This window comes from Suillus subaureus, assembly GCF_016647635.1.
Source record: "Suillus subaureus strain MN1 chromosome Unknown BJ212scaffold_6, whole genome shotgun sequence".
In the NCBI taxonomy this organism is placed as follows: domain Eukaryota; kingdom Fungi; phylum Basidiomycota; class Agaricomycetes; order Boletales; family Suillaceae; genus Suillus; species Suillus subaureus.
Window position 1 is genome coordinate 26,368 of NW_024538562.1, and position 22,437 is coordinate 48,804.

General features: G+C 45.2%; 3 protein-coding genes across 3 annotated transcripts; 1 reads left to right on the forward strand and 2 right to left on the reverse strand.

The window, feature by feature from the left end:
* Positions 1 to 437: 437 nt before the first annotated feature.
* BJ212DRAFT_1567005 (uncharacterized protein) lies at positions 438 to 1,566 on the reverse strand (the record flags this gene model as incomplete). The annotated part of the gene is made up of 7 exons (XM_041341984.1): positions 438 to 444; positions 526 to 582; positions 632 to 786; positions 839 to 916; positions 1,080 to 1,218; positions 1,265 to 1,455; positions 1,537 to 1,566. 5 exons carry the CDS (start codon positions 1,564 to 1,566, stop codon positions 664 to 666), a joined length of 561 nt encoding a protein of 186 aa, XP_041196277.1. The 3' UTR covers positions 438 to 444; positions 526 to 582; positions 632 to 663.
* A 6,972-nt stretch (positions 1,567 to 8,538) lies between these two features.
* BJ212DRAFT_1477410 (uncharacterized protein) lies at positions 8,539 to 8,906 on the reverse strand (the record flags this gene model as incomplete). The annotated part of the gene is made up of 2 exons (XM_041339546.1): positions 8,539 to 8,677; positions 8,734 to 8,906. 2 exons carry the CDS (start codon positions 8,904 to 8,906, stop codon positions 8,539 to 8,541), a joined length of 312 nt encoding a protein of 103 aa, XP_041196278.1.
* Positions 8,907 to 9,716: 810 nt separating this feature from the next.
* Positions 9,717 to 12,341, forward strand: BJ212DRAFT_1296918 (uncharacterized protein; the record flags this gene model as incomplete). Its single annotated transcript, XM_041332515.1, has 9 exons — positions 9,717 to 9,796; positions 9,858 to 9,968; positions 10,019 to 10,364; positions 10,860 to 10,873; positions 10,917 to 11,001; positions 11,067 to 11,083; positions 11,212 to 11,669; positions 11,728 to 12,086; positions 12,147 to 12,341. 9 exons carry the CDS (start codon positions 9,717 to 9,719, stop codon positions 12,339 to 12,341), a joined length of 1,665 nt encoding a protein of 554 aa, XP_041196279.1.
* Positions 12,342 to 22,437: the final 10,096 nt, after the last annotated feature.

Here is a 22,437-nt window from a genome sequence, read left to right on the forward strand (position 1 = left end):
CCAAAAAACATAGCGACCGCGATGTTCGAGCTGGTGTGTTCATGTTTGCATTTTCTAGCCCCGGTCATTCTACTAGTCGATGGCACAATGATGCTATGACTGGGCAATGCTAGCCATTTGTGCTAACCTCCCACATTCTCGTGCTGCTTTCCCCCCATCGCATTTCTATACTTCCCGTCTGTATATAGGAATGATGAGCAGGATGTTATCGCCTCGGATGTATACAGTGTTTTCTCGAACCGGTAGAGACCTGAGAACAATATGTCGCATCTCAGACACATGATACAGCCTTGCTGCCAGACCTTCACATTAAACAAGTAGTTGGATAACCATCACATTAAAATGATAAGCTGCGTCACTACAACAATTAAGTATTCTAAAATGTTTAGATATCTAAGTTAAGGTGGGACATCAAATATCAGGGCAGTAGGCCCCGCAAAGTAACTGGCACGAGAAAAGAGTTAGTCTGAATCGAAAGCGGCATCATCTAGTTGCGCCCTTTGCCTGGCTAGCGCATTTACTCACATATTAGCCTTCGCCCCGTCACTGAGTTCCGCACGACGACTTGTTCCAAAGACTTTCCTGAGAAATGGAAATCAGCTGAGGACTGTTGAGTATGTGGACAACGCACATCGTCCACCATGCCAGGAGTCGCTCAACTTTTCACCACGCTGTGTGACCAGGGGGCCGTTCAAAGAAATCTACGATGCTGTGCCAAAACGGGGTATAGTCGAAGTCACCATCAATAGAGCGCCACGAGGTCACAGAAGAAAGGGCAAATCGCAACTTGTTACACACTATTAGTGCTTGGCAAGGAATTAGAAAAACTGATACTTACTTGACATGATACATAGGCAATCGAACGGGGAGTGACTTTATGCATTTTGATTATTTGCGCTATGTGCATCTTGACTTTCTTGCCAGAATACACATCCCTATTGGCGCATCAGTTGTTGGCAATAATATCGGCCCCATTGCCTTCATTGGCGACCTCCTTGGCAGAGGAGGGAGACGTGAATATAGCTTTGAAGGCTTGCTAAATGTTAGATCTTTGTTGAGCTCTAAATCGGATGACAAACTTGGACTAAAAGACTGCTCTTAAATAGGCCCTCCTCTAGATTGTCTTGATTGGCTGTATACTTTTCATACAGAAATGCTGGCCAGGACATCTCCATCACGACATAGCCATCCACACGATCCCTGATCCCTGCTCTGACGCTGGCAGACAGTCAGTGTTATGTAAAATGCAGAATAAGATAATTACATTGGGTTGCTCCAGTCCAACTTGGTTGGGCAAAGTAGTCTACCACAGGCATCATTGATGAATCCTCTGCAGTTTTTGTCATTGGGATCAATGGGGGGATTAGGTTTCAATTCACGATTCACCCAGTCAGCAACGAGGCTCTTGAGCTTCGAGGTGTCATCTCCCCAAGTGCCATCAGCCCCCTGCCTAAGCTACATAACAGTTTAGCATATAGTAAATTATTTATATCAGAAAACCACACCTTTTTTAACATTTGCGCGTATTCGTTGTACTCTATCTCTGAAGTCCTTTGCTGAAACCATGGGAGGGTGCCATTAAGGGCGACATATCCGAATTGCAAATGCTGCTGACTGTGAGGATGAACTCTTGAATTTACTGATTCTGTTATGGCGGACTAGGATGGGCTCGACAACAGGTACTTGATAAGAGCACGCCTGAAGCCGGTTCAAGCCTTACAAATGTAAGGTTCTTAAGACAAGTCAGAGAGAGTGTCTCCGGCTTGAATATCGGTTATCAGATGACTTAGGATTGGGGGTCCTAAGCGAAGGATAGTTCTGGGTAAAACCTAGTAGATTAAAGTGAAGTTCTAACTAAGTACAAGACCGGGTTTATATAGACGTATAGACAGTTTAGGGCCGGTATTGTATGCGTCATCAAGATGAGTCAGAGATAAGAGAGTGAGTCATCTAACAATGGCACGTGGCAATTGTGATGTAATACAAACAAGGGAAAATAGTCAGTCTAATGATGGCACACTAAGGTGCGGTCATGACATAATACATGGTAAGAGAAAATGGATAGGGGGTAACCACATTTGTAACATTACCCCTCGTTTAAGGATGAAGTCACCAACTTCAACTATCTTGGTTGGCCCAGTAGATGGGATCCGCGTCATAGTTTGAATAGAGCAGGTTGTCCTGCTCTTCAGTGATGGTGGTCTGGTCCACCATTGCGGCGGCATGAGCAATACCGTCTTGCTCGACCTCCCATCGAGCGAGAGCATTGTAAAAACCTACATTGGTCCATACCAATGGAATGACTGCTTCCCCCTTCAACTCTTTACAGAAAACCGATAAATGACCAGGCACGTACTCCTTGCAAACTCTGCAGTAATATGCGGGGCAGTTCTTATGGCGATGTCTGGCGACGTGACAGTTGCGGCATATGACGTTGTCAGCTGGTGACGTTTTTACGATTGTGATGGAGGAAGATTGGTTTGGGGGGGAAGGCGATCTAGAATGTTTAAGTGGAGCCTTAGCGGGGGAGACGGAGGAAGCTTGCTTAGCGGCGAGGCATGAGGATCGTCGTTTGAGTGGGAGTCGTCGTGTAGTACGCATGATGGGGTCAGGAGAAGGAGAAGCTGGTATGTGGAGTACAGCAATAGGAGGGATATTATCATCCTGATGCTCCGCGGCAGTCGTAGCAGGAGCTGGCGGTGGTATGGGGACAACGATATGAGGGGATGGTGGTCGTGCAACGGGGTTGAGGGCAATGCGCTCGGTAATGATGTGGATAGCTTCTCTAATAGCATCTCTAGTCTCCTCAGGCAGGAGACGGATCGCAGTATTATGGATGCGTATGTGGAGATGGCAGAAGATGGTTTGATGGCGCTCATCATCAAGGAGGGCGGCGGTGCGGTCAATAAGACTGGCATCTCTGATAATTCTGATTATAAGACCGCTAGATATTGCTCCCCATTCTCCAAGGAGACGATCTATTTCTATGGCGTACTGCTGGGAGGTGATAGCAGATTCAAACAGGGCGCTAGTTTCCACTTGGTCAATGACCGAGAAGTAATCAGTGAGGACAGAGTCATCGGTGAGGGTTAGGGTGGAGTCGGAGGCTGGTGGTGATGTTACGGAGGATGATGCGTGCTGGGCAAGGTTGGTGGCAGTAGTGTTTTGATAATCAAGGAGTGTCAATGGGTGGGCGTTTCCTTCAGCTACAGTGTTCATAGCGGCGGTAAGTTCTTCAATGTGGAGGATGCAGAGACGTAGTCATTCGATGTGGGACATTGTTAGAAAATCTATAGCCCATGGGCTTTCTTATAGGCAGTAAGGATGTTGGAAGCATTAGTGAGATTTCCTTCTGGAATCCATTCGTTACTGGCAGAAGAATATCCTTTCCAAGATACAAGATAGTGTCTTCGTTTACCCATCCCCTTGTGTGATAAGATCACATCAATTTCATATTCTTCTTCGTTATCGATGACGTCAGGGGGTGGTTCAAGGAAGTTCGGTCCGTGAACCTCTGTTTCACGATAGGACGATAGCTCGGAAGCATGGAATGTGGGGTGAACTTTCCACTGTGGAGGTAACTGAAGCATAAACGTGACGGGGGAGAGGACGGCAGTGATTGTGAAAGGGCCATATCGCTTGGGTGCAAGTTTCCGCAATGGCAATTGGGTAATTAGATTCTTCCCAGATAGCCAAACCTTATCTCCTACTTTCCATGGGTGGTACTTCTGTCCGTGAGTGCATTCAGCCATTCACTGCATAGTGAGGTTGTGGCACGAAAGGGCTTCTTCTCAGGATTTCTGGAGGGAGAGTAGTCTCTCTTCTGCTGCAGGGACGGTAGAGTCGGGGAGCATATGAGGGAGGGCTCGTGGTTCGTAGCCCATCATCAAGGAGAACAGCAACGCGTTGCGGGAATCGTGTTTGCGGTGATTGTGTACAAATTCCACCATTGGGAGATGTTCAACCCAATCTTCTGGGTGGTTCCGACAGTAGATTTGAAGGTACGTTTCAAGCTCTTGGTTGAGTCGTTTGGTCTGGCCATCGGTTTGAGGGTGATAAGCGGTGGATGCCGCTATGTCGTATTTCAAAAGTTTGGCGAGGGCTCATGAGAATTTCGATACGAATTGCGGTCCACGATCCGAAATAACTTTCTCATGCAAGCCAAATCGTTGGTAGACATATTTGAAGAATTTCTTGGCAACTCCTTCTGACGTGATGGTTTTAGTGCAAGGGATAAGAATTACCCCCTTCGTAAGGCCATGGTCGACCACGACCATTACAGAGTCAAAGCTGGCGCAGGGGGGAAGATCGGTGATGAGATCAATGGAGACCTGTGCGAAGGGAGTGGTGGCGACGGACGGAATGGGGACCAGGGGAGGGGTTGTCGGATGCGTGTCTGACTTCATCTGCTGACAAAGGGCGCAACCCTCCACATGTTTTCAGATATAGGTACCCATGGAGGGCCACCAAAAATCACGCTTGACCAATTCTTCAGTCTTAAAATGACTGGGGTGGCCAGCGGTGGGATGGTCATGACAACGGTCTAAAATAAGGCGCCGCCCAGCAGGACAGACATAGGCACGGTCTTTATAGTAGAGGATATCATCTTTAATCACCCAATCGGAGAGAGCCGATTTCATGGGAGGAAGGGAGAGTCCATCTAGCGCATCAGAGGCAGCAGTGAAGATGGGGTCGGGGTCGGTGGGGTCTGGGTTAGCGAGTGTCGTCATGAGTTCAACATCGAGAAGTTGGACAAACATGGAGTCAGGGAGGAGAGTTTCATTGGTATTATCATTGGTAGAGTCTGATCTGTGGTCAGGGCGACGAGCTTAGTTCCCGCAACATGATGCAGTTCGATGTCATAGCAGGATAGAATCAACTGCCATCGCGCCTGTCGGCGAGTTAACTTCTGAGCAGTTCTGAAATATAGGAGATTCTTATGGTCCATGAATACGATGACCGGGTGGGGGTTTCCTTCTAAGTAATGGCACCATTCAGTTAGGGCGCAAATGACTGCGAGGAGTTCGCGATTGAAGATCTGGTAGTTGCGCTCTGCCGGGTTCAGGGTTTGCGACAAGTATCCACATGGGTGATAAATTCCATTATCATCAGTTTGAAGTAATACCGCACCCATGGCAATGAGGGATGCATCAGTTGCGACTGCGAACTGTCGACTAGGATCAGGGTTTCGGAGAACCGCTTGTTTCAAAAAGCATTCCTTCAAGGTGGTAAAAGCGGACATGCACTGTTCTGTCCATAGGAATTTGACGGTTTTCTTGGTGAGGTCGATCAATGGTCATGTGATGTCAGAATAGTGGGAGATGAAGTTTCGATAGAAGTTGCAAAAACCCAAAAAGGACCGAACCTCCTTGACCGTTGTAGGGATAGGCCAGTCGCGAATACCATCAGTTTTGGCGTTATCCATTGCTACACATCCAGGGTGAATTATCATTCCAAGATACTCCACTTCTTGAGCATCAAACGTGCATTTCTCCAGTTTAAGGAAAAGCCTTTCTCATTGAATTATGTTAAGGACACGTCGTGTTCGTTCGTGGTGAGAGGCAAGGTCATTGGAGAAGATCAAAATGTCATCCATATATATGACAAGCCATCCTTCATTTATTTCTTGTTGAAACATTTTATTCATATATGCCTGGAAGGTAGCAGGGGAGTTGCAAAGGCCAAAGAACATGACATTTGGCTCGAAGAGACCATATTCAGTAGTGAAGGCGGCCTTCCATCGGTCTTCCAGGTGGATGCAGATGTTGTTGTACCCTGAACAAACATCCATCTTAGTGAAGTATTTGGCACTGTGTAACCGAGCAACGAGGGAGAGTGGTAACGGGAGTGGATAAGTGTTCTTAACTGTCCATTCATTGATGTATCGGTAGTCCTGACAGGGGCGAAGATCTCCACTCTTCTTTCCAACGAAGAAGAAACCACTGGCCTGCAGTGACTTCGATTCTGAGATGAATTCTTTCTTTACATTTTCATCAATGAATGCTTTGACCGCCATTCATTCCTTTTCCGATAATGGGTATACCTTGGACATTTTGGGAATGAAACCAGGTTTAGTTTCTATTTGATGATCTATCCCAGGCCATTCTGGAGGTAACTGATTGAGGCCATCTTTTGCGAAGATATTGGCGAAGTTGTGAAGGTAGGTGGGAACAAGTTCTTCGAAGGACTTTTTCTTTTGTTCGAGCCCAGCGGCCAATGCAAATTGCTGGGCTTTATTACTGGTTTTGATATATTCAGTGGGTCATGTCAGAGGGGTAACCATGGTCTGTTGTTCCGCAATGCTGGTTCCGTCCTTCATTAACGGCGTGTCGAGCGAAATGTTGGTGATTACCTGGAGTTCCGAAGTGTTGGTAGGGTATTCGACTAGGAATTCATCATCCTCTAGGCGATACGTTGAGATTTCTTGCACTGATGGTGCATAATCATAATCCGCCGTCCATACATCTTCTTTGGTATCGAAGGATTCATCATCATCATCAGGGATTGGATCAAGATTTGGAAATACATCCTCATCAGGGATTTCTTCGATAGTAGCCCGAGGTATTGACTTCTCGGGTATCACAACCGATTCAGGAGGCGCCTTCGGCAGCACTACCACTGGGATCAGGTCGCATTTCTTCGGTTTATGGAAGAGAGGAGGAAGTTTATTCTTCTTTCGCTCCTTATCGACTTCTTCAATCAAATCGCTTTTCTCTGTTCTCGGGAGTTCCAGCATTTCTGCTTTCCATCAGATTGCGGGGTCCATAGCATGTAGCCAGGGAATCCCAAGTAAAATCTGGTCATGCTGGCCAAGCCGCGTGATATTAAACTTTCCGATCATAGACCGATTGTCTATTTTGATGATGAGGACGCAGTACCGAGTGATAGCGCCCCCTTTCACATAACTTCCATCCGCAGTGGTAACTCGGAATGGTTTCGAGAGTTTGTGAGAGCGGATCCCGTGGATTTTAACAAACTCTTCGGAGATAAAGGTTCCGGTGGTGCCGGAGTCTACAACAGCTGTTGTTTCGACGGTTTTCAGACGAGTTTTAGAAATAAGGGAAATGGGAACGCGAAGTTCCTTTCTGATTCCAATACTTTGTACAAGTCTGATAGGTACGGAAGATACTGATGTCGATCCAGTCTTCCACATCAAAAATCCTCGGCGAGGCGACGGATCGTTGTATCTTCATCTTCTTGATCACTGTCACTTATCTCTTCTCTGCGGACAGGGATCTTCTTCTTCTGCGGGCACACTTTAGTCATATGCCCCTTCTGGTGACACGTGAAGCATAGTCCTTTCTTCATATGGTCATTCCTCTCAGCTTCAGTGAGCCGGTCTACCTCCATGGCATTTGGATCATGCCGATCAATGGAGGGTCTGGGTACGTATCATTGTCCCGATGGTTTAGTGGTCGTTCGGTGGTTTGATCGATATGCGACCCCTCTCTGATAGTTGCTATCCAGTCTAATGACAGCAGCGATGTACTTGTCGAAATCTATTGGAATGGTTTCCATCTGATAGACGGCGTTGATGATTCCTTTCTTCAGTCCATCATTGAAGAACGTGATCAGGACGGCGTCTTGCTTCATGGAGGCTTGTGCAGCAAGAGTTTTAAAACTGGCGATATAGGAAGTGAGGTCGCCCATCTGTTTCAACATTCGGAGCTTGTTCATGGCGGTACCGATGGCATCAGCTGGTACGAAGGCCTCTTTGAACTTGGTTTCAAGGAGTTGTCGACTTCGGTGTAGAAAGTAAGTGCCCAACCCATAGCACTTCCTTCTGTCATATAAGCAAGGGCAGTGATGACCTTCTTATCGTCAGTGTTATAGATCATAGCGTTAAGTGCAAAATATGCTTTAACCGCATACAACCATCGTAGAGCCTGGTGAGGACTCCCATCATAAGTAGATGGAGCTCCAGCTTTTAATTCTGGAGAGGTGGAGATGGTGGACATCCTGAGTGTCTAGTCAAGTGATGTTTCTGGTTCAGGGGAACATTATCGTTCTCTCGCTGAGTTCTTTCTGGTTCTATAACCTCTCTGATGGAGAGGGTTGGTTGGTGGACTTTAATCTTTTGTTACGGCGGACTAGGATGGGCTCGACAACAGGTACTCGATAAGAGCACGCCTGAAGCTGGTTCAAGCCTTACAAATGTAAGGTTCTTAAGACAAGTCAGAGAGAGTGTCTCCGGCTTGAATATCGGTTATCAGATGACTTAGGATTGGGGGTCCTAAGCAAAGGATAGTTCTGGGTAAAACCTAGTAGATTAAAGTGAAGTTCTAACTAAGTACAAGACCGGGTTTATATAGACGTATAGACGGTTTAGGGCCGGTATTGTACGCGTCATCAAGATGAGTCAGAGATAAGAGAGTGAGTCATCTAACAACAGCACGTGGCGATTGTGATGTAATACAAACAAGGGAAAATAGTCAGTCTAATGATGGCACACTAAGGTGTGGTCATGACATAATACATGGTAAGAGAAAATGGATAGGGGGTAACCACGTTTGTAACAGATTCAGAAAGGTGAAAGACTTACTCGACGGTCACATTTTCATCTGACTCGTTGCTATCCCATCTCCTATCGTGCTCAGCTATGAGATCTTCAATGGCATCATATAATGTAACTATGTGTCTGATAGCCCTTCCCTTTGACACATAGTAATTTGTCTCCCTTCAACACAGCCATAGTGAGCAAACTGAGCTAGATACTGTAAGTGATGATCATACCTCCACTTGGTTGCCTGCCCTGACTCCAGCACCTGTAGTTTTTCTTCTAATTGAGCAATTTTCCACCTCTGGCGAGCCACACCCTCCGAGTCAGCCTGAGAGTTCCCCACTGCTATTAACTGTGATGATCCTGGGGGCTGGGAGACATCATCTACTGCACCTGGCTGGGACATGGACTCACACAGTGAGAAGGGGAGGAAAGATCAATTGAGCTTAGGTGCGGACAGTCAAGTTGATCCAGCTCCCACCGTGGCTGTACTATTTGTAGCTGTCTCAGGCTGGTGTTGACAAAGGTTGTCAAATAATCATCACTTAAAATGACTCATCTATTTGTAGTTGAAGCTGGACTGTGACGTACCATCGAAGCCAGAATCAACTGGTAGCAGCAGTAGTGACATTAGTGGGATGCCGTGAACCACTCTGAAGTCCTTTTGGTAGTGATTGAAGCGCAGTAGCACTGGCAGAGGTGCAGTACTAATTGTTTCGACTGCTACAGAACATCCTGTAGCAGTTGTAGTCGTGTTACTAAACCATTTAGAATTAAAATGGCAATTCCTTGGTCACCCAAGTAATAAATTTGACTGTAGTACTCTCAGCATTGTTATCATCTATACTAGACATGCTTTATCAGGACCGTTGTGAACAACATAACACACCTCTCAAGTGACAACTGTCCTCCCAGCATTGTTGTTGTGTATAAAGGCTGGTTCTATCATAGTATGTCAGGATTGCAGTGAACAAGAATTGCGAAAGCTCACCTCCCAAGTCTGACTATAGTACTCTTGTCACTGCTGCTATGCATACATATGCTTGATGACTGCTGTGAACAAGAATCACGACATCATCGATTCATCCATTGACTGGCAGAGAGTTGCGCTGGACTCGAGTTCACTTAACACAATTTTTGCAAGAATTGGCATGAGAAAATTTGGTGTTGTGACTTCAACCTTGCGGCAAGTCCATGCTATTCAATGAAGACTCTGATGCCTTCTACAAGCAATATGGGCAGCTCATCCGGGTCAAGAAGCACTACTAGTACTAGTTCCCTCCAAAACAAACATAGGTACGTTTATCTATTAGGAGGAGCTATCATTTTGCATGACTCATGGTCATTTGCACTCCAGCATTTCTGAGTCATCACCTCCCACATCTGAGGCACCTGATAGCTCTCCCATTTTGAAGTTTTCCATAAGGGCTGGTAACTCCCCAGTCATGGTGACCCCCAATAAACCTAGGTCTGTTTATTCAACAAGAACCATTTATTGATTATTCAATATGTTTTCAGAGTACTACCTTCTGTTGCATCACCCCCACTCACATCTGTGGTGCCTACTAGCTCCCCCATTCTGAGGGGTAGCTCCCCCATTCTGAAGAGTAGCTCTCCCATCCCAAAGGATAACTCACTCATCCCAACTCAGAAGAGTAGCTCACCCATTCTGAAGAATAACCTGCCAGTGAAAAGTGGCTCCCCCGTCTCAAGGGGTAGCTCCCTTACCACAGATGCTCTATTGACTACAGGCAACCAGCATGGTTCTCTCAAGCGGACACACCAGTATACTTTACTTGAGGATGATGGACTTGAGGATGGTGAGGGCTTTCCTATAAAGAAATCCAAGACATTGCTCACAACAGTATGTTACCCTCACATGAATGGAATTCAAAGCTCAAACACTTCATAGTTCACTTCTGATCAATCCACCAATGCCACAATCTATTTCACCGAGTGCATGCTTGAGCTCTCTTGTGTCAGTCACCAGGCTTTAGCTACCAGGATGGAATATCAACATCTGCGCACTGAAGAATTAGGATTAATCACATCCATCATGCATGACAAACTGGAAGAGTCCCAATTGCATTTAATTAGGGCCAACTTGCAAATTGGCTCCTCCTGAAACGACCTTTATGATGCAGGGGTGTTGGTCATAGGAAGCAAAGGGAGACAATGTGGCAAGGAGGTCAGAAATGGCAGGATATTCTCCAGTCTCGGTGATCATGAGGCGGCTGATGACAGCAGCAACCCTTGCCTTTCTGACCTTGAATGAATGCGATGGCAGTGTTGATGGGAAGTCACAGGCAAGCAAGTGCTAAGCAGTCATTTCATTTCCAACAATCACTCCATGATTCAGATCCCTGAGCCCGAGTACGTCTATAGAGTACATAAGTACATATGTAGTCTTTTGTAGTACTGCCAGCATGATGCCTGGTGGTACAATTATGAAATTTGATTTATTGCTGTATTTTTCTGGGGTTGCTTCCACTGGTGAACGCGTGACTCCAATAACAATCTGATTAAGTACTGTAACACTAGTAATGCCTCATGCCATCAATTCCAGAACTTGAGCTTACTACAGTGAGCAGTCTGTCCAAATCATGCCCAGGCCTCATGCCATAGATTCTGATCACCGTGGCCTTTTATTTAAAGGTAAGCCTGTTCATTGCAGATGATTGAGTAATTTACCTGCTCAATTTGCCTACTAGTACTAGTACTAGCCTTATGCCTCTGAGTCGTAGCCAGAGTGGTCGTGGACGCACTGGCAGTCATGGTAGTGCATCCAGGGTGCAACCCATTGGAGATGAGTCTGGAGCCTTGCAACCTTCACAACATGAAGATCTGAGTCATTGGCTGCAACCTTATTTGATATCCTCACACACCCCGAGCTATCAGTCATCCTCCAGGGCATCAGTCAGTACGATGTCACTAGATGATGATGATGGTTTGCAACATGCAAGGCGCCTCCCAAGACATACAAACTCTGCCAATGCCAAAGCAATAGGGTTTTACGATGTTCAGGACAAGGCCAATATCTACCAGGCACGCAAGCTTCTCGTGATCAACATGATACTCAAGACTGGTTGGGCACAAAATCGTGAGAAACTGGAGACTGAAGGCATTACTCAGGAGTGCATTTCTCAAGCATGTGCAGCGACTAAGCATGGTATGTTTTATTCATTACTACTATGACTAGTACTACTATACTGATTCATGTCACCTAGTTACTGTGCCCACAGATGGGGTCATGTCCCTCGTCTTCGATGAACTTGCCAACATACAAGGGAAGTTAGTTCTAGCTGCTGAAGGGTGCCTTCCTGACCTTGGCATTGACCCTAAAGAGATGACCAACAAAGCCTTACAACATTGTGTGACTATCATTCTAGATGAAACCAATCTCCATGAATATTTCCTCAATGGCTGGGATCTGGTATGGGGGAAGGTACTCGTGTTTTCATCTCCAGCATTTTTTCAGCTTCACCACGAGTTTTGGTTTGGATGTAATTCGCCCTTCCTCGACCCAAAGTGGGAGGCATTGGTTTTACCCCTCTCATGGCATATGTATGGGCTAATGGGCGCTGCAGTAAGTCAATTCTTTCACGTTTTGCAACATTACTGATGTATTATTTGTCACCACTATTAGTTGTTATGTGTTATCCGGTGTGCCACGGAAAGTCGACTATCGGGAGTCAAGAATGTCCTCCAATTCACCACAGAGGAGTTCTGCCCATTTGCATTGGAAGTCCAGAAAGCAATGAAGAATTATGAAACCCATCCTGAGCTCGACGATGGTGAATTCATGCCCCACATGAATGCCCACCATGATGAATGCCTGTAAGCATGTGGGGTACCCTGGATATATTGTATTGACCTTGTGTTTACAGAAATGAGCTTAGAAGAAATAAGGGGGAGTTATCATCAATGAAGAAGTACAAGATATATGTTCTGTCCTCATCCTCAGAACTATACCGACACACTGAAGGCCACCCCATGGCACCCCCTTCCACATCATCTTCCAACTCTGTACCATCTCTAACATCTGAATACCCTGGCAATTCTGTTTCATCATCATCATCATCCATCACCTCCAAGTCATGGTACCCTGGACATGCTGAAGTTGCACATGATCCACCTACCCACGCTGAGCCAGCAATGCTACCATCCCCATACTATGCACCATGTCATGCTGGTGACTTGCAGGGGGACTTCTGCTCTGGTAACTTGCAATCCTACTCCAGTGACAACTTGCAGGGGGCCTTCAACCAGTACCATGCAGAAACGCTCCAGCCCTGTTACAGTGCCCCACTCTTTTTCCCATCATCACTGCGGACTCCTATATGGCTGTACTCCTAACACTTCCTTTTCACTGTGCTGTTTCCTCATGGTCTCCCTTATCTTTGACTCATACCTTGTTTTCCTATGAACCTTCCTTTCTCAGTAGTTGTTACCCTTTGCCCAGCCTGGTCTGTGCACAATTTCCTTATGTATATAAACCCTAGTTACCACTTATATTTTCTCTAACTTGAATCTACTCGGTTCTCTTCGATACTTGAACTCTAGCTCCTTGGGAAGGAGGCTAGCCATTGTCCCATTTGAACTCTAGATCCTGCGAGAGTCTAGATGATCGCTCCTGAGGGAGGCATTGACTTGATAAGGCTTAGCCCTTGATCGACCCTGATCTTGATTCTGTTATTGGAATGACGCTCTACCTGAGTTCGTAACAAAAGATTCAAGTTTCCCCTTTGAACCCCTCCATCTGTAGGGCTTTACTCTTTGAACCCACGAAACTGATTGATTGCCAAAGTGGCACCCTCCAAGAAAAGCAAGAAGGCTTTCTCTGAACAATCTGGAATTCCATACAGTCCCTATCCACCCAACTCTCCTAGACAAACCTCCTTGTTGCAAGGATCCTTTGACACTCCCCACACTCCTGTCCTCCCTACCCTTGCTGTCCCAGGCCCTTCTTCCATTTCACACTGCACTATCGTTTCTCATTTTGAAACAAGTGCACCAGCACCTGTAGAAGACAGAGACGAAGAAATCCCTGATGCTCCGCCCATTGAACCGGTAGCACCACCCAGATTCCCAACCCCTGAACCAGACACAGACACAGATACTGACGATGACATGCCTAAACCAATTGAAAGAAAGATTTGTACCCCACCAGACTTCAATGGAAACAGAGATGGAACCTCAAAGTTCCTTCGTCTTGTCACTCTCTATCTAGACACAAATGACGAAATCTATGATACTGACACTAGAAAGATTGCCTTCGCCCTTTCATTCATGAAAGAAGGCACAGCTGCAGCATGGATGGAAGATTTCATCGAACATGCCCAGCAACTCGACCCCACATCCACCCATGGAGAAAAGAATGGATATGGAACTTGGGATGAATTTGTCTCCCAGTTTGAAGAAACCTTTAACCCAATTGATTCAGCTGGTACTGCGCTCCATCAGCTCCATGCCCTTAAACAAGGCAATGACTTAAGCAAGTACATAGCCACATTCTGACAGCTCTGTAACCAAGCTAAGATCTATAGCTTCAATGCTCAGAAAGATTACTTCCTCTGAGGCATTAAACAGCCACTCATTACGAAACTCTGCAACTCCGGAGAAATCCCTGACACCCTTGACGGAATAGTCAAAAAGGTGATATCTATTGAGAACTCCTATCAGCTTCTCCTTGCCCATAGACCCCAGAACAACAACAAGAACACATGATTCAACAATCACCGATCCACTCCATGCTTCACCCCTAGAAACAATGATCCTAATGCCATGGACGTTGATCGCCTCTCCGAGAATGATAAAAGAGAGTACATGAAGCAAGGAAAATGCTTTTCCTGTGGAAAGGTTGGTCACAGATCTAACAATCAAGAATTCCACCCCTGAAACGGAGATGCCAGAAAGAATAACTATAAAGGAAAGCAAACAGTAAGGTGTACAGCACCTAAAGAAGAAGACACCAGCAAGATCAAAGATCTTGATGACGATGAAGATCTCAATGCCCGAAGAATGGATTTTTGAACCAGGAGCCTACTGCAATGTTAGCCACTCCTTGTATTGATGTATGTATTGCACACAATGTAGGAAAAACTAAAGAATTAAGGGTCCCAGTGACCATCTTTTCCTCCATACACCCCAATAAATCATTGCAAACCACCGCTGTTGTCGATTGCGGTGCAGCTGCCACATTCATCCACTGGATGTTTGTAAGAAAACACAGAATCAAGATGCATTGTTTTGAAACCCCTTTTCCTATCTGAACTGCTGATGGAAAAATTTCCAAGGACCCCATCACCCACTATTGTCATCTTGCAATCAAGATTGATGATTGACTCATGATCGGAAAATTCAATGTCATGAATATGAGTGACAACAATATGATCCTCCTTTGGAAACCCTGGCTTTCCGCCATGAACCCTGATATCGATTGGGCTAAAGATACCCTTCGACTTCCCTCTACTCCTAGATCACTCTGACTTGAAGAAGTATTCAAGAAGAAATGGGGCTTCCCTCCTGCATCCTGCAGAAAAGTCACAATCGAAGAAGAAGAAGACCTGGAGCAATTCAAATCTGCCTGTGCTCCACTTCCTGTAAATGGGAAAAGAACTCTTGAATGACGAAAAGAAAAGAAAAAAGAAGAACCACTCCCACCTCTTTGGCCAGATCCTGACGAAGATCCTCTACCCCAATATGACACCAAAGACGATGTCTGGGATGACATTCCCACAGAACCAACCTTCCTTCGAAAAGTTGATGACCCTGTCACTTATCCCATCAATGACGATGAAGTATTAATCGAATATGCCAAAGACGGCTCTTCTATTACTCTTTTCAAAAACCTTTCCTTTGACACACCCCTCACTTGCGATGGCACTTCTGCCTCTGAGATCCGACGAGCTGCAGCTCTATCTCCTTTAAGAAACTCCTGGATCTATGCACAGAAGACCAAAGAAGATGAAGAATACTTGAAAACTAGCAATAAAGCTCAAGAATTCGCTCTCAAAGATGCCCAAGAAAAGAAAAAGAAGACTTTTGAAGAACTTGTCCCTGACTATCTTCACGACTTCACCGATGTTTTCACCAAAGATGGCTTAAACAAACTTCCTCCATCCCGACCAGGTGTTGACCACAGAATCAAAACCAAACCCAGATATATCCCAAAATCTGCGAAAACCTATCCCCTGTCTCCAAAGGAAACTGATGCTGTGAAAGCTTTTCTTGATGAACACATCACTAAAGACTTTATCCAACCTTCAAAATCTCTGCAAGCCAGCGGATTCTTCTTTGTAGGAAAGAAAGATGGATCTTTACGACCTTGTCAAGACTATCATTACATCAACGAATGGATGATAAAGAATGCCTATCCCCTTCCTTTGATCCCTCCTCTCATTGCCAAGCTTAGGGATGCCAAATACTTCACCAAGATGGACGTCTGATCCGGATATAATAATATCTTGATCCATCCTGATGATTGCTGGAAAGCAGCATTCACCACCTCTTTCAGACTCTTCGAACCAAAAGTCATGTTCTTTGGCTTATGCAACTCCCCTGCAACATTCCAAGCCTATATGAATCAGACCTTCCAGAAAGAAATTGCTGAAGGCTGGATGATCGTTTATATGGACAACATCCTCATTTTCTCAAAGACCCTAGAAGAACACCAGAAACGGACACGCCATATCCTTGACATCATCCGAAAAGAGACCCTTTTTCTGAAACCTGAAAAATGCACTTTTGATGCTCAAGAAGTTGACTATCTCAGAATGATCATTCGCCTAGGACAAGTTGCAATGGATCCAGCCAAACTATCTGGTATCAGCCAATGGACGATTCCAACTTCAGTAAAAGAAGTCTGCTCATTCCTTGGATTTTGCAACTTCTATCGCCACTTCATTTCCCACTACTCTGACCTTGCACAACCCTTGATAGATCTAACAAAGAAAGATGCTGTCTTCACATGGTCACAATCATGCACTGATTCCTTTGAGAAGCTGAAGCAGTGCTTCTTATCAGAACCTGTCCTCCGAAATCCTGACCCTTCCCGACAATTTGCCCTTGCAATTGACGCTTCACTCATTGCCACTGGAGCAGTCCTCCTTCAGACTGACAAGAATGGCGCTTACCACCCATGCGGCTATCTCTCTCAATCTTTTAATCCTGCTGAACGAAACTACCAGATCTATGATTGTGAACTCCTCGCTATTATCCATGCTTTGAAAGCATGGCGACACTACCTTGAAGGAAACCCTCACCCTGTCATCATTTTCACTGATCATAAGAATCTCCTCTACTTCCACTCTGCACAGAATCTCACTCACCGACAAGCATGTTGGCAGTTAACCCTGAATGAATTCGATCTTGAACTTCACCATGTCCCAGGAAGCAAACTTGCTGCTCCTGATGCTCTTTCATGCTGTCCTGACCACTCTTCTGATCCCTTGGATAACTCCGATGTCACACTTCTCCTGGACACCATGTTTTCCTGTCTTATTGACAATGACCTCGCCAATGCCCTGAAATCCACGGATCCTCTCTCTGATCCCATCATCCTTGCTGTGCAACAAGCCCTTGATGGGTTAAATGCACCCCTATGAAATCCGCCCTCTCTGACTGGAAGTTCAATGATGGTATCTTGTTTTATAAAAACTGTGCCTATGTCCCCATTCATCTCCGACACTGCATTCTCCACCTTCACCATGATCACCCCACCACCGGACACCCAGGATGCTTTAAGGCTGAAGAATTAGTCAAACGAGATTATTGGTGGCCTGGAATGGGCACATTTATCCGCAAATATGTTGAGGGTTGCACTCTATGTCAGCAAATGAAATCTGACACTCACCCTTCCACTCCACCCCTGAACCCTATCCCTTCCTCTGCACTTCACCCCTTCTCACAGATCTCCATAGATCTAATCACTGACTTGCCTGAATCAGGCGGTTTTGATTTGGTTATGGTCGTGGTAGACCATGGCCTTACAAAGGGGGTAATTCTCTCACCATGCAAGAAAACCATCACATCAGAAGGAGTTGCCCAACTCTTTTTCAAGAAAGTCTTTCTCAGATTTGGACTCTATGACAAGATCATCTCCGACAGAGGACCTCAGTTCGCCTCTAAATTCACCAAAGAACTCAGAAGACTCCTAGACTATGAAGTTGCACTTTCCACTGCCTACCACCTGCAAACTGATGGACAGACTGAACGCCTGAATCAAGAACTTGAAACCTACCTTTGCATCTATTGCCGCTCCACTCCTCTTGATTGGGTAAAGCATCTACCCATGGCCAAATTTGTCCACAATCACTGAAAACATGATGCCCGCAATGTCTCCCCTTTCCACCTCATGATGGGTTATGAACCCTGAGGAATCCCCTACATTCTCCCAAATTCCACTGTCCCTGCAGCAGAAGATCGAGTCAAATACCTTCAGAAGATCCAAGAAGAAGCCATCTCTTGCCACAATCTTGCCATGCAACGCATGTCTGATCGGACCTTTGGAAAGAAGTTTGAACCCTGGAAGATTGGTGAGAAAGTTTGGTTATCAGCAAAGAACCTTATCACTGGACTACCCTCAAAGAAGCTTGCCCCTAAATGCTACGGCCCTTTCATGGTAGAAGCCGTTCTCTCCCCTATCACATTTAAGATCCGACTCCCTGCCTCCTGGAAATCACACCCTGTCTTTCATGCTTCTGAGTTATCCTCCTATCAGGAAACAGAAGTTCACGGCCCGAACCACACTGAACCCCCTCCTGACATCATCAATGGACAGGAAGAATACGAAATAGAAGCTGTTCTCACCCATAAGGGAAACGTAAAAGGAAAACGATGCTTCCTCATATCATGGAAAGGTTACCCTTCTTCAGATAACTCCTGGCTCCCTGAAAAAGAACTAGACAACGCCCAGGAGATCCTCAAAACCTATAAAGATCGCCTTCGACTCTCTCGACTCCTTACCTAGAAACCTGATCCCAGAATATGCCTTCTTCACGATCTTCAAACTCTTCTCTTGAACTCCACCATTCTCAGCTCGAACTTCACCACAAGCGAGCTCTTGTTGAATCGACCCTTTCTTCTCTTCCTTGTGTTTTACCTTTAGACCATTTCTTTTCTGAAGACATTGATTCCCTTTCTTTGATGACCATCCACCACAGTGCAGACCTGGCGTCTAGCTATGCCCATACCATCGCAGCCCCTACCAAAGAAACCACCAAATGTTCCATCATTTATCATATGACCAAGATCAAAGCACTCACTGCAGACAGACTTATAGAAAAAGGGTTTGAGCAAGCTCTCACCCCAGATATGGTCAAACTGGAATGCTCCATTTCCACTGAACCCCTTTGTTTCACTACCCAAGAAGTCCCCAGATCTCCATCAGAATCTTCTGATGATGACACCCCTGTCCCTGCTCCCTCTCAGCTCACAGTCCACTCTACAGGAAACCCACACCATGCTTGTGGTAAGAAAAGAAACACTGTTGCCTTTGGAATAGGCCTCTCTTGCCCCATAACACCATCCCCTGCTCCACCCATCATTGTTGATGAAGACAAACCTGCCTCCTCTTCTGACTCTTGTGCCCCATCTGAAGAAACTTTTTGATGCGACAGAAATGGTGTAGACTATTATGACATCATTTGCCAATACTGCTAGCAGGAAGGACATCGTCAAATCCACTGTCCTCGCTATTTCTGCCAAGAATGCCACCACCATGCTCCCAAACATCTTACCGCCTACTGTCCTACTCTTCAAGGACATCGTATCATTAATGCCAAACCTGGCTCGTGGGCCTTCCATCATCAGCTTAAGATCTACGAAGATAGAAAAGATCTTGAACAAGAGGAGCATGAGAAGCAGTTTGCGAAAGATGCTGACTTCAACCCTAACAACTATCAGAATCTTAGTGACTAAAGTCGGTGACTTTAGACATTGACAGGGGGGTAATGTTACAGTGCCCCACTCTTTTTCCCATCATCACTGTGGACTCCTACAGTGGCTCAAAAAACTGTCCACATGTTTTGACATTTTTCACTATCTATGATATCATGTGAGAACTCACAAATGGCTCAAGGACATGCTTATACCAAATTGTAGTATGGCTTCAGGGCTTTCATTTGAGCCCTACACCATGGGAATCGGTGGAGATATGGTGGAGATACAAGGCTCACAAAATGGTGACTCATGCGGACAGTTTTTTGACTCAAGTATTTTACAATAATAACCAGGTATTCTAGTATTTTGTATGACCTCCCTTGGCTTTAATTACTGCCTCTATCCTTCTAGGCATACTCTCAATTAATTTCTGGCAATCCTCAGCTGTAATCTTCCCCCATTCCACTGCTACTCTCTCCCAAAGCTCCCATACTCCTTTAGGGGGGTTTTCATAGGCTTGAAGCTTTTTCTTGAGTGTTCCCCAGAGATGTTCAATGACATTGACATCAGGAGACTGTGCTGGCCAGTCAAGAACATTGATGTTATGTTCTTCAAACCATTCCTTAGCTCTTCTGGATGTGTGCTTGGGATCATTATCCTGTTGGAAAATGATATCTTCTTCATCAATCCCTGATTCTGCCAAGCTAGGCAGCAAGTGGTCATTTAAAATGTCCACATACTGCTCAGCATTCATCTTCCCCTCAACCTCAGCAAGCATTCCCATACCATTCCATCCCATACAGCCCCATACCATTAAAGAACCTCCTCCAAACTTGACAGTCTCATTAACCTCTCTGTCTGTTAGGCCATCTCCCTTCTTTTTCCATACATATACCTTCCCATCTGACCCAATCCTATTGATTTTGGTCTCATCTGACCATATAATATGCTTCCAGTCCTCTACAGTCCAGTGTTGATGAGCTAAGGCAAAGGCTAGTCTTCTCTGCCTATGTTTGATGGAGAGAAGAGGCTTTTTCTTCTTTGTTACTGCCTTGAGATGAGCTGCCTTGAGAACATTCCTCACAGTTTGTGAAGAGACAGGGGTAGTGATGGTGGAATTGATATAATGGGTGGCTTGGACAGCATTATCAGCCTTTCCTGTAGTGATATGTTGGATAATAGCCCTTTTGTCAGTAGAGGTAAGCTTGGATGGACGTCCTCCACAAGAGTTTTCCTTGTCTGGGTGGCTTTCTTTGATAAACTTGGCCACAGTGGACTTGCATACTCCAGTTCTAGAGGAAATTTGGTGAGCAGAGAGGCCAGCATAAGACAGAGAGAGGATATTATCTCTTTGAGCAGAGGAGATGGCTTTCATGGTGATTATGACTATGATACATGAGATATTCTGGTTTATATAGTTAGATATAGTCATAAAATAACATAATGACACCACTTCATAATTTATATAATAGTGGCATGATTTTTGTGGTGTCATAAATAATGATTTATATAGTTTTAATATACACTCAAAAAACTGTCCACATGAGTCATCATTTTATAAGCCTTATGTCTCCACCATATCTCCACCGATTCCCACGGTGTAGGGCTCAAATGAAAGCCCTGAAGCCATACTACAATGTGGTATAAGCATGTCCTTGAGCCATTTGTGAGTTCTCACACAATATCATAGATAGTGAAAAATGTCAAAACATGTGGACAGTTTTTTGAGTCACTGTATATGGCTGTACTCCTAACACTTCCTTTTCACTGTGCTGTTTCCTCATGGTCTCCCTTATCTTTGACTCATACCTTGTTTTCCTATGAACCTTCCTTTCTCAGTAGTTGTTACCCTTTGCCCAGCCTGGTCTGTGCACAATTTCCTTACATATATAAACCCTAGTTACCACTTGTATTTTCTCTAACTTGAATCTACTCGGTTCTCTTTGATACTTGAACTCTAGCTCCTTGGGAAGGAGGCTAGCCATTGTCCCATTTGAACTCTAGATCCTGTGAGAGTCTAGACGATCGCTCCTGAGGGAGGCATTGACTTGATAAGGCTTAGCCCTTGATTGACCCTGATCTTGATTCCTTTATTGGAACAATGCTCTACCTGAGTTCATAACAAGCCCCAGCCACCATACTACCCTCCCAGCTTGCTGCAGCCTGATCTCGCTGGGGAGTCGTGCAATGATTTCACCATGGACTAATTTTATTTTCAGGGTTCAAGTGCAGGGTGGGGTGCTAATGATGCGGCAGGTATGGGTTGGAGGGGGGCACCATAATAGACTTCACTTTTCATTTTGATGCCATCATCATAGCCTTGTCATCTAGTACTAGTGTAGTGTACAGTACCATACTATCTTATCAGCACACTGCTGTGATTCATGTACTTCTAGTAGCATCCTAATTAAAGTTCAACAATCATATCTGCTGAATGGACTGTAAATAATTTAATTTTGACTGTTCGCATCAAGTTCACATAACTCTAAATAGTTAGTACCATGACTACAGGATGGTACAGTGCCGCAATTCTACTACTGCACTTTGATTGCTACAGGACTACATAGTTGGCGACATTCCACTAATGTGAATAGGCTCACAGTGATAAGAGCAAGTGGACTACAATGTTCCGCTCATACTATCAGCAACCGTATGCATTCTCTGAGTTGGCATCTACTACTAGAATTCTCTACACTCAAGCACCTCACAAGGGTCATAGTCGCTATGCAGAACAATGAAAAGAAGGACAGTCATGGTGAAAGGAAGGTGAGTTTTTTTTTCAGTTTGAGACCATATTACTTTGCAGCACTTATGAGATACTATCATTAGGTTATACAGCGAGCACAAGTTACTTGCAACACTCGCAAGCGGAAGTTTGACGATGTCGATATCCACTCCGACAACAAGGAGAATATCTCTCCATGTCATGTGCCCAAGCAGTGACTGCCTCCGCCTGGTGTTCCCAGTACTGCTAAGTGTATCTGTTGTGAGAAAATGGGCACTGAATGGCAAATGGTTCTTGATGTCATCAAATATGGCGAGGAGGTGCTACTAAA